The sequence below is a fragment of the Trachypithecus francoisi genome, unplaced genomic scaffold, assembly GCF_009764315.1.
Source record: "Trachypithecus francoisi isolate TF-2019V2 unplaced genomic scaffold, Tfra_2.0 Lachesis_group2, whole genome shotgun sequence".
NCBI lineage: Eukaryota > Metazoa > Chordata > Mammalia > Primates > Cercopithecidae > Trachypithecus > Trachypithecus francoisi.
The window spans coordinates 22,551,548-22,563,931 of NW_022681465.1; the positions used below are offsets into that span (position 1 = coordinate 22,551,548).

Consider the following 12,384-nt stretch of genomic DNA (forward strand, 5'->3'; position numbering starts at 1 on the left):
GAAAAAGGTGGAGTTGGAAGCTGGACTGCCCCGTGGTGGGGTTCGGCTCTCAGGGGGCAGCACCTGTCCTGGACCCATCTGGTGCTAGGCGGGCATCTCTGCTGAAGCCAGGGACCCTCTGTGTGAGTTATGTCTCTCTCCTTGAAATAGGTTTCTATGCTGATTGTGGGGAGGTGGGGGTAGAAGTGGTGAGCCCAGGCTTGCAGTCAGGCAGACCTGGCTGTGAATTACTCAAGTCTTTGGAGGTGGAGCCTCAGATGCCATCTCTATCCCTGGGAACCACAGTTTCTTGGCACAGGATGTCGTGAGGATTAGAGGAGGTGAGGTTTGGGAAGGGTTGGCATGTGGGGAGCCCCTGTAGATGGTGGTCTACCCTGCAGGCCACGCAGCAGGGTGCTGGGGGCCTTCCCTGGGCCCTGGCTCATTTGATTAGAAGGCTGTCCTCATGCCAGTTCTGGGATCCTCATGGTGCATGGGGCCGGGGGTGTTGTGCGGGGGGACGTACGCCTCTCTGTTTGAATATCTTGGGGTTAACTGAGAGCTCTGGTGGCGCCGTGCTCCCATTGTAAGGGGCTGGCACTTAGGGACCTCCTGCCTTTGTGTCCCTCTTGTCCTTGCTGTGGGTCCCAGCGTGCAGAGCTGCTTGTGCTTGGCGGACCGTGGCTGTCTCAGGCGCAGCGCAAAGGCTACCTTCTCTGGCATGCCTCCACCTGTTCATTTATTCGTTCACTCAACATGGATTTATTGAGCACCTAAGATGTGCCAGGCCCCGGGCCAGGTGCTCAGGACTCAGCAGTGGATGAGACAGATGTGGTCCCATCCTCCAGAAGGTTACAATCCAGCGGGGAGCCGAAGAAAAACACAAGGAAGCAAGTGCTGTGTCGAAAAACCAGGGCTATGTGGCTGGAAAAGTCGGCGGGAAAGGCTCGCATAGGGAACCTGTCTGGTAAAACCTGCAGAATGGGTCAGAGCTGCCTTTGCAAAGAGCTAGCAAGAGCCAGCTTTGCAAAGAGCTGTCTACTCCCACCCCAGCGGGAAGCCCTTTCCCCCCTCCTCTGCGGGCTTGGGAGGTCCCTGTGCATCCCTGTCCTTCTCTGGAGCCCTCAGTGAGGCCCCCCGATGGGTCCATCCCGGTAGCTTGCAGCACCCAGTACAGCAATGCGGCCTCGTGGGCCTGAGAACTATTTACAGATGAATTAAATCTTGATCAAGCCACAGCCAAGTAACACATTTGGTTTAACCATTATTTCCCCAGGCAGAAGGCCAAGATGAAATGACAGTAAATGGTACTGTTTCCCCTTGATTTTATTGAATGATAATCTCTCAAGGGATAACTTCTCAAGCTCCGTGCCCTGTGGCAGGCACTATTGTAGCCGTCACCCTTGTTTCATTGACAGGGAAACTGAGGTCTGAAAGTTCAGTGACTTGCTGGAGGCTGCACCAAAATCAAGGGGTGGAGCTGGGGTTCGAGGTGGGTTCTGGCACTGGCCATGGCCTCTGTGCTTCTGGCTGTGCCTTGGCTGGTGAATGGCAGTGGCAGGGAGGAAGCCAACCCAGGTGGGTGGCCCTGAGCTGGTGTTTTTAAGGCTGGGGCATGTGCTCAGGTTGCCCCTTCTTATAGCCCTCGTATGGCTGTTGTTCTTCAGGGGAGTGGAACTGGGGACCAGCTAAGTCAGGTGGGCCTGGCCCCGCTGGAGAGGTCGACGGGCAAGAGGGCCTGGCCAGGTCAGGGCTGGCATCCCCTGCAGAGGGAAGGGCCGTTGTGGTCCTGGTGCTTCGGACATGCCAGGAGGGTTAGAGCACTGGTGGAAAGCAGAACCAGACAGAGGCCCGGCCTGGCTGGGGGTCCCAGGTGCTGCGTGATCACTCCTCCTGTCCCCAGAAGCTCTCGGGTCCCCCTCACCGGAATGCCTGTGCCCTAGGAAATCAAGGTGAACCAGGCAGGTCTGTGTTGTGTACAGCACTGTCCAGACAGCTGGTCCATGTCAACCCTCAGGCCTTGGCTAGGACATCTCCCCGTGGATGGAATGAAGTCTTGGCCTATTTAGACATTATCTGGCATCTAGATAATGGTGATGTTCTCTCCACCACCTCATTCATGTAGGAGCACATGGTCACGTATGATACTGGCACACAGTGAAACAAACGTCTTAACCATATAAAGAGGACACGTGCAGTGGAAAGGAAGTTTCTACTCGACGTCCAGTGACCTCAGAGGCTACCACTGATGGCCCTCTGGCCGTGGTGCCCTTCTAGAAATGCTCCATGCTCCTCCCCCAACCCTTGCATAATTTACTCATGTTCTGCAAGCTTCTTTTCCTTTTGGCACGTCTTGGAGATTTACACTGCCTTCCAAGAGAATGCCAGCTTTCCCTTGCTCTGTTGAGAGCTTTCTCCAAAAGGCCGTGCTGTGTGGCTGCACTGTCTCTTGCCCGGCCCCTGCCAGACATCAGGCTGTCGCTAGTCTTTGACAACCACAAGAGCCCTGAGCAGCTATCCTCATACGTGTGCACACACATCTCCGCAAAGACATCTGCTGGATACCTTCCTAGAAGCCCAACAGCTCTGGTCCACAGATGCGAACATTTTTAATTTTGAGAGATTGCCAAATTGCCTTCCAAAGAGAGTATGCGGATTTAAACTCTCACTGTCAAACTGTTTGATCTTTACCGACCTCATAGGTTTTAAAAAATGGATTCTCACTGTAGCTCTTATTTATGGATGGAAGGAATTCCAAAAGGGAATTCTGATGTAAACAGCAGGAGAAATTCCTGGGAAAGGAGCTTCATTTTATTTTGTGTTTTATTTTTAAATAATAAGAGCACAGTGTGAATGCTGTTTTATTCACTTGAGTGCAGTAGAGTGCAGGGAGGATCCAGCCAAGAGGATGAGCTGCAAAAGGAAAGAAACAGAGCTTCCTTCATGAAGGAAATGACTGAAGAGATGTCACTATGCAAGAGGGCTCATGGGGAAAATGAGATTTATGAGTTCTTGCGCAAAGATGGTGAAAACCACTCCTTGGCAACTTTTCTCACTGCAGTGAACTCCCATGCTGTGCCTGAGTGGCCACCGGGCCTCCCGGCTGGGTACAGACCCAGCTGGTGGTCCTGAGGACAAGGACCCCTTACACCCCTGCCGCTGTCCAGGAGGCTGTCGTGGGTCCAAAAGTCAGAGGCGCCTTGCGGAGCCTGCCGAACGTTCTCGCCTGACATGCGTGCAGCAGTGAAGCCTGGCTGGGAGGTGGGGAGCTGCAGGGGGGAGTTGCAGAGCTGACTCATGAAGCACTCAGGAACATCACTCAGATGCAAAACCTTTTCAGAGTTGGCAGTGGGTACATTTCTGAACCTTTGTGTCATCTGTGATGTCTGTCTGCCCTTCGGGTGGTACAGGTATAATTCTAGAACATTCCCAGCCCAGGATGCCAGGAAAGTTTAGTGTAAAAGACTCCAACAAAGATTTTGGGTTGTTCCCTCCCTCGCTTAACTGTGGTCTTTACATTGACCAGAATTGGACCATGTGCCCACAGGGAATTTTCTGGTTGTTTGTTTCTTTCTTTCTTTTTTGTTTTTTGTTTTTGAGATGGAGTCTCTCTCTGTCACCCAGGCTGGAGTGCAGTGGCACGATCTCAGCTCACTGCAACCACTGCCTCCCAAGTTCAACAGATTCTCCTGCCTCAGCCTCCTGAGTATCTGGGATTACAGGCATGCACCACCACACCCAGCTAATTTTTCTATTTTTTTAGTTCAGACAGGGTTTCATCATGTTGGCCAGGGTGGTCTCGAACTCCTGACCTCGTGATTTGCCCGGCTTGGCCTCCCAAAGTGCTAGGATTACAGGCATGAGCCACTGTGCCAGCCTCTGGTTGTTTTTAGAAGAATTAATGTTATGAAAAGTTTCACCGAGGCTGGGCACTGTGGCTTATGCCTGTAATCCCAGCACTTTGTGAGGCCAAGGCTGTGGGGATAACTTGGGCCTGGGAGTTCCAGGTGCAGTGAGCTGAGATCACACCTCTGCACTCCAGCCTAGGCAACAGAGTGAGACCCTGTCTCAAAAAAAAAAAAAAAAAAAGGTTTCACCTAAGCATGAATGGTGATAATTGCACAACTCTGAATATACTAAACCACTGAATTGCATGCTTTAGATGGGAGTATGCTATAGTACATGACTTATATCTCAAGAAAGCTGTTAAAAAATTTTAATTGACATTCAAAGATGTATTACTCCATTTTCATGCTGCTGTTAAAGACATGCCCAAGACTGGGCAATTTACAAAAGAAAAAGGTTTAATGGACTCATAGTTCCACATGGCTGGGGAGGCCTCACAATCATGACAGAAGGTGAAAGGCACATCTCACACGGCAGCAGACAAGAGAAGAGAGTTTGTGCAGGGAAGCTCCCCTTTATAAAACCATCAGATGTCGTGAGACTTACTCACTTTCACGAGAACAGCATGGGAAAGATCTGCCCCTGTGATTCCATTACCTCCTAGCACTGGGGAATTGTAGGAGCTGCAATTCAAGATGAGATTTGGGTGGGGACACAGTGAAACCATATCAAAAAGTAACTATCTTTTTAAAAAATAAGGTGACAAAAGTACCTCCCGTGCCCAGATGTTTGGGGGCTGTCGTGTGAGCCTCTGGAACCATAAATAGCAGCAGCAGCCCTGTGCGACTCTCACTGGGGGCACTTCAGCCCTGCCGCATAAGGGCCTGAACTGCACACACAGACCTTACATTCAACTCCTCTCACCTGACCTAAAGACGGCAAGGAGGACAAAAATAGCCTACTGAGAAAATTGCCCTTGGCAGATTTTAAAAGAAATCGCCTATAACTGCTCAGAAAGCACAGTGTACATATTTTTATATATAAATGCCCTCCTTAGTACATGTGTGCAAACATATCCTGTGTACAGTCGCTTTCAGGAAGCATGTTAAGTATAATTTATAGTACTATTTAATTTTATTGCCTATTTTTGACTGTTTATAGATTAATTAAGTTTATATGATGGGACCTCGCTCACAGTTCAGGAATATAACATTCATTTCATTGAGGTTTAATCATTTATTCAGATGTAGCGTATTGACATGAATCTGATCTTTCAACGACCAGAGATGTTCCAGGTGGTTTTGTGTATAATCACGGTCAACTCTCCGTTATCTGTGGGCAGGTTGTCCTCTCTGAGGTTCACCTCTGGAAACATTTCAGTCCTGATCAGATCTTTCTCTCATCCCAGCAAAACGTAGTTGGGAAAATAAACCTTCTTGTAACCCTCGTGGCCTCCATCCCCGGGCGCTGGCCAGTGGGTAGGAATGTTTAAGTCCTGAGTTGGGGATTCTTGGTTCCACTCTGGCTCTGGACAAGTCGCAGGCTCCCCTGGGGCTCTGGTCCAGAAGTTAAGAGGAGGGCCATGGACTAGCCTCAGAGGCTGTTTCAAGTATAGGATGACTCTGGGACCTGGTGGCCCAGTGCCCGGTCCACAGGGCGTTCTCGGTAAGGCGAGTTGCTTTTGTGGTCTGAGAGTTTGTGTTCCCCCATCGTTGTCTGCTGAAATCCTCACCCGCATGGCGATGTCAGTAGGAGGTGGGGCCTTGGGGAGGTAAATAGGTCATGGGGACGGGGCCTCATAAATGGGATGGGTGCCCTTATTTAAAAACTGCGGGGCCGGGTGCAGGGGTTCACGCCTGTAATCCCAACACTTTGGGAGACCAAGGAGGGTGGATCACGAGATCAGGAGATCAAGACCATCTTGGCTAACACGGTGAAACCCCGTCTCTACTAAAAATACAAAAAAAATTAGCCGGGCATGGTGGCTCACGCCTGTCATCCCAGCACTTTGGGAGGCCGAGGCGGGCAGATCACGAGGTCAGGAGATCGAGACCATCCTGGCTAACGTGGTGAAACCCTGTCTCTACTAAAAATACAAAAAATATTAGCTGGGCATGGTGTCGGGTGCCTGTAGTCCCAGCTACTCGGGAGGCTGAGGCAGGAGAATGGTGTGAACCCGGGAGACGGAGCTTGCAGTGAGCCGAGATTGCACCACTGCACTCCAGCCCAGGCGACAGAGCGCGATTCCATCTCAAAAAAATAAAACCTCCAGATAGACCCCCGCCCCTTCCACCATATGAGGTTGGAATGAGAAGTCACTGTGAGGAATGGGCCCTCACCAGACACTGAGTCTGCCGGCACCTTGGTCTTGGACTTCTCAGCCTCCAGAACTGTGAGAATAAATGTCTGTGGCTTATGACCCAGGCAGTCTGTGGTATTTTGTTACAGCAGCCCAAGCCAACTAGGACAGTTACTGTGAATATGCCTGAAACCCAGTGACATTTCTATGACCCACACTGTTGCCTCCTCCATGGATATGAATACACACTTATCACATATTCTGTTCCACATGTGAACAGGACTGGGTGCCAACACACAGTGAGGAACACAAAGATAGAAGCACCAGCCTGTGCCCTTGGTGGGGACTGTGGGTATCCCATGATGTGAGAGCACTGAGGTGGCCAGAGCCAGGAGCACACCTGCCCAGGGCGGGGGCTGGAGCTGAGCTTTGAGGTGGGCAGGTTTTCCTAAGTGGTGGGAGAGAGGATGAAGGGACAGAGCAATGACGGGATGGGGATGGGGCGTGCACAGGGCAGGAGAGAGGAGATCAAGGATCTGTCATCACAAACGAGGAGTGCGGGAATCTGGAAGGCAGAACCAACACCACAACGGCTAACTTTCTATTTGGAAAAATATTATCTTGAAATATGAATACAGAAAGTCAAGTGGAACAAAATCTTCTTGACTCATAGGCCTACCTTGAACATAAGGATTCTGCAGGGGCCAAGGGGCATGAGATGGTTTTATTCTTGCTGTCATAAAGGTAGTGCTTTTTTTATTTTGAGACAGAGTCCAGCTCTGTTGCCAGACTGGAGTGCTGTGGCACGATCTCGGCTCACTGCAACCTCCAGCTCCCTGGTTCAAGCAATTCTTCTGCCTCGGCCTCCCGAGTAGCTGGGATTAGAGGCACGCGCCACCACGCCCAGCTAATTTTTGCATTTTTAGTAGAGATGGGGTTTCACCATGTTGGCCAGGCTGGTCTTGAACTCCTGACCTCAGGTGATCCACTCATCTCGGCCTCCCAAAGTGCTGGGATGACAGGCGTGAGCCACCGCGCCCGGGCTCACATAGTGCTTATTTAAGGCCCAGCTCCAGCCTTACGGAGAGGGGGACCGTGGAAGCAAAGACCCCAGTGCCTGTCCCATCTGCCTCAGGGGCTGCCGTCACTTCCTGTGGCACTCCTAGATGTGTGCGCTGCAAATCGGGGAGTGCGTGGAGGTGGGGTCTTCTGGATGTCCCAAGGTGGCTGAGTTTCATGGCTGCCTTTTCTCTTATGGACATTGCCACACTGAAAGCTGCCTCCTGCAAGTGCAGCATAGGATGAGTTCTCAGCAGTGAAACTGCCAGCCCGAGACATGTGACATAGACTTTCTGGGGGTCACAGGGGGAAGAAAGGGCGCGCCGTTCTTCAGCTGTGCCCGGGGAGGGGCACACCCACCTCCGCAAGCCCCTGGGAGTTCTTTGTGATGCCACCTTGGTGCATCCCCACAAGCGTCTTCTTCCAAACACGAGCTGAGTATTTTACGAATGCGCCATTTTTTTTCTCTTGGAACAGGAATCTTTGCCTACATGAACTACAGAGTCCCCCGGACCAGGAAGGAGATCTTTGAAACCCTCATCAAGGGCCTGCAGCGGCTGGAGTACAGAGGCTATGACTCGGCAGGTGGGTCTGCGGCCGCCCTCCTCGTGGCTGGGGACGGGGCTCCGCTGCTCTGGTCTCACCCGTTTCCTCTGTAGGGGGGTGTACAACCTGGGCATTTTTCTGCTACTTTTTAACGTCTCTTTTCAATATAAAAATAACACTTGTCCGTTAAAGAAATTAGAAAACTGTAGACAAATAGAAAGAAAGAACAAGGGTGAAAAACCCCAGAAAACCCCGTTCATCAGAAGTCCCCCCGTCAGGAAGCAGAGAGGGTACAAAGCCGCAGTCATGCTGCGTGAGTACGTCCTGGACAGCTGCTCTGCAGCGCGGTGACGGACTTGAACAATACTGTATTGTGCACATACAAATTTGCCAAAAGGGTAGTTTTTTTATTATCGCTCAGGCTGGAGTGCAGTTCTGAGAAACTGGCTCACTGCAGTCTCAGACTCCTGGGCTCAGGCGACCCTCAGCCTCCTCAGCAGCTGGGACTACAGGCGCACACCACCACACCCGGTTAATTTTTTGATTTTGTAGAGATGAGGTCTCACTGTGTTGCCCGGCGTAGCCTCAAGCGATCCTCCTGCCTCTGCCTCCCAAAGCACTGAGACTATAGGTGTGAGCCAGCGAGCCCAGCCAAGAGGGTAGAGCGTGTGCTAAGTCCTCTTATCACACACGAAACAATACATAAAGAGGGCAGGAGGAGACGCTCGGAGGTGACAGGTTGATGGCATAGACTGCGGTGATGGTTTCCTGGGGGCACGTGGGCCTCCAAGCTCATCAGGTGTAACCGTTGAGTGTGCACAGCTTTGTGCTTGTCAGGCCTACCTCAGTGAAGTGCCTTCATTAAAAAAGACCCGACCCCCAGTCGTTGGGTCCCCCCTCTGTTCGCTCTTGTCTGTTGGGGTGATCTGTGGTGGAGAGGGGAAGAGGTGTTGTACGTCGATATTTGCATATTTACAAAAAATATGCAATTTTGTAATTTTATATTCTTCTCTTTTCATTTAGCATTTCTATGACCCTAAACTCTTTCATTCTTTTCTTCTTTTTGAGATGGAGTCTTGCTCTGTCACCCAGGCTGGAGTGCAGTGATGCTATCTTGGCTCACTGCAAACTCCACCTCCCGGGTTCAAGTGATTCTCCTGCCTCCACCTCCGAGTAGCTGGGATTACGGGCGCCCACCACCACACCTGGCTAATTTTTGTACTTTTAGTAGAATCGGCGTTTCACCATGTTGGCCACGATGGTCTTGATCTCTTGACCTCATGATCCACCTGCTTTGGCCTCCCAAAGTGCTGGGATTACAGGCGTGAGCCCCCACGCCTGGCCAATCCTAAAGTCTTTCTAAGTAGCTTTCTAAGTGGCTACACAGTGCTCCATGGGGTGGCTGTCCCAGAGTTCAGGCTTCCACTCACTACAGAGGTGATGTTTAGTCTGTTGACCCTGTTTAATTATGCAGCCTGAGGAGAAGGGGGGAATCCTGATTATTTTAGATCCCTGTCGACTCTTACGATAGACGATGGGAGGAACACCGACTAACGCAGTGGAGATGCCAACGAAAATGTCACAATGTGAGGAGCCCTTGGGATGAATGCCCTGCCTGGGCCCATTGCCATCAGCCAAGGGCCTGGTAGCGCCTGCAGTGGGGAAGTGTCCCGAGGGGCTCACCCCAGGCAGGAGTGGGGCTGGGGGCAGCTGTGGCCCGAGAGGAGGCAGGAGCTTCCCCACTTGCTGTTAAGCCTCTTTCAAACTAGATTTCCTGAAAACTGCCCAGCTCTCCAACCTGCCGTAAACGGACAGCCCGGGGCACGCAGCCCTGGCCCCGTGGAACACCTGTGCCAAGTGTGTGAGAAAAAGCTTAAGTTCCAATATAACAAATAATGTCTACATCACAGGTGTGGCAATCGATGGGAATAATGATGACGTCAAAGAAAGACACATTCAGCTGGTCAAGAAAAGGGGCAAAGTCAAGGCTCTCGATGAAGAACTCTACAGTAAGTGGAGGGCCTCGGAGCGGGAGGAGCCAGTGCAGCACCAGTCTAGGACCGTATTCCAACAGCATCGGACACTGGAGATTTTCACTTGTCCCAGCTCAGATACACAGAAGGAGGGTTAAGCCCATGCTGTAAACCGGGCTTCGCAGGGTGTGGGATGGTTTATTTTAGGTGGTGGCAGCACGGGGATAATTTTTTTTAAGTGTTAATAGTTATATATAGTAGTTATTTTAATTCTGGCAAATGATACTGCTTTTCTGTTTATGGTAGGGCTATATCATTTTCTTTTTAAAGCAAGTTTATTTCTGTGAAGAAGAGAGCTAAGCTATAGACAAGTAGTAAATAATCCTCAGCATGGGCGGTTTGTGGGCCTGCGTGGACTCCCGGGGTGGGAGCTGGCGGGGAGGTGCCGTCGGTGTGGGTGATGTGACTTGGGTAACGACACCAGGTTACCCTCCCAGTCCTGGGCCAAGGCTTGTGGTTCAAGTGTGGCAAACTGATTTTCCTTTCATTTAGAACAAGACAGCATGGACTTAAAAGTGGAGTTTGAGACACACTTTGGCATTGCCCACACGCGCTGGGCCACCCACGGGGTCCCCAGTGCTGTCAATAGCCACCCCCAGCGCTCGGACAAAGGCAACGGTATGTGGCATGCTTCCTCATCCCCACGGTTCCACCTCACCCTGAGCTGTGTCAGGGCCAGTGTCCGCCAAAGCAGGTTCCACGCCCACCTCTGACTTCTCAGCCTGCTTCGTCTTCCCAAGAGAATGCGGATGACCCCTCTCCCAGAGATCTGCCAGTGGCCTAGAACTCAGTCAGGAGGCAGGCAGCCTGGTCCAGGGCGCTGCTGGCCTCCCAGGAGTGCACAGGAAAACCATGGCACTTAACCAGGAGAGCTGCTGGCTCCTTGGAACCCAGCCCGTGAGTGGGATGAGGCCGCGTGAGGGATTGAGGGGTCTGGGCACTCTTCCTCCCCAAACGACGGAAATGTTGCAGAAGGCTGCGCCCTTCAGGGAAGGATGGGTTCTGTCCTTATGCAGCTAAACCCATCTCTTCCCCGCGGAATAGTCCAGGTGAGGGCAGGGGCTGTACTGGTCTTGATTGGTGCCTGATGCACCGTGGGCCCCAGCAGGAGACCTCAGCAGCCAGGGGCTTAGGGTTTGGAGAAGTAGGGGCTGCAGCCAAAAGCCAAGGGCTCTTCCCAGGTGGAGAGCCCTCAACTCAGCTTGCTTCATGTTTTTAAAAATTGAGAATCACTGCGCATAAAAGTCCAGGCTTCTGGCATCCCTTGACAAACTGGAGGATCTGGAAACACTGAGCTGATGGTGAATTGGAGCACCACGGATTGGCAGAGGGCCAAGGTCGCTGCAACTGCTGTCCTTGGTGGGTTTGAGGCTCTCCTGTTCGCCCAGTCACCCCCTCAGGCCAGCTCAGAGGTCTGTGTGACTTGCTTGGGGCCCCAGAATGGTTCTCCACGTGTGATTCTTTTAAATGACACCCTTGCCCCCTCTCATGGGGGAAAGACTGGTAGGTCTGCACCTCCTGGTGGCTGCCCTCAGGGGTCTGTGGTCAGCCCCAGGGCGCTGGGTCCCCTGCAGTGGGATGCAGTAGGCGTGGAGTGGGAGAGAGGATCTAATCCCTGTCTCCTCCCAGGCCTCCAAGGGCAGGCCGGAGTCTAAGATATAACCTGGGCCTTCAGGGGGTCCCCCACTCTAGGTGTGTTCTGGTCTGGTCACAACCCCCTGAAGCCCCCAACCTGGACATGCCAAGGGAGGGTGTACAGCATAGAGAGTGATTTCTGAAGTCAGCTGGACCCCCCCAACCCAAGACATCCTGTGGCATCGTGTAAGTTCGTGCCAAGCTTAATGTTAGATAGGACCAAATACATCAGAGCAGTTACTGGGAGCTTATTAGCAAGCACTAAGCCTTGACACTTGACAAGTCCCTCTGCAGTTAATCCTGGTGGAAGTCAGGCCACAGGAGAGTAGCACCAGCCTGCTTGGTGCCCCCTACCCACTGCAGATCGGTGGTTCTCCAAGGCAGTGTAACTGGGCGGGATGGGCAGGCACCCCCACCATCCACAGAAAGTGCAGTGGTGCTGCTTCTCCCCAGAGCACTCTGCAGGGCGTCAGCAGCGCACCCTGCCCAATTTGGAAGGGAAGGTGTCCCCCAGAGAACGGAAGGAGAGCCCCGTCCACGCCGCTCAGCAGAGCAGCCTGGTGGTATCACGGGCCAGGGCTACTCATGCATGCATACACGTGGTCAGAGTCTTGAGGGAGTGCGGTTTTTGCTGGGGCCTGTTCCTTGGTTCTGCCTCACCCCCTGAACCATGGGGCATTTCATCACTGAGGCACACACCCTATATCCAGGAGGAGGACAGCAGACCCCATGGTGCTGAGGACCTAGAATGTACATCTGGCCAGAGCCCAGGTCAGATGAGGAAGCTGGTCCCTGCAGCAGCCATGCTGGCCGAGAAAACACTGCACCCAGACCAAGTGCTCTGAGGTGTTGCCACTTCAGCCACAGTGTTCTGCCCTCCTGAGTGATAACATGAACCTCGTTGGAAAATCCGCCACTTCGGTGCAGACAGTGATTCTCTCTGTGTCCCCAAAGCAGGGAGGCTCCAAGGAGACCCACCCACACCCA

General features: G+C 52.3%; 1 protein-coding gene across 2 annotated transcripts in view; it reads left to right on the plus strand.

Moving 5' to 3' along the window:
* The window catches only part of GFPT2 (glutamine-fructose-6-phosphate transaminase 2), a 52,830-nt gene that overhangs the window by 6,951 nt on the left and 33,495 nt on the right, over positions 1-12,384 (plus strand). For both annotated transcript variants that reach the window (XR_004429694.1, XM_033178889.1), the window contains exons 2-4: positions 7,661-7,768; positions 9,640-9,738; positions 10,255-10,380. Coding sequence is in view for 1 of the 2 variants with exons in the window: in XM_033178889.1 (XP_033034780.1) it covers positions 7,661-7,768; positions 9,640-9,738; positions 10,255-10,380 (333 nt within the window). In the remaining variant the exon portion in view is untranslated. The remainder of the gene's footprint in view (positions 1-7,660; positions 7,769-9,639; positions 9,739-10,254; positions 10,381-12,384) is intronic.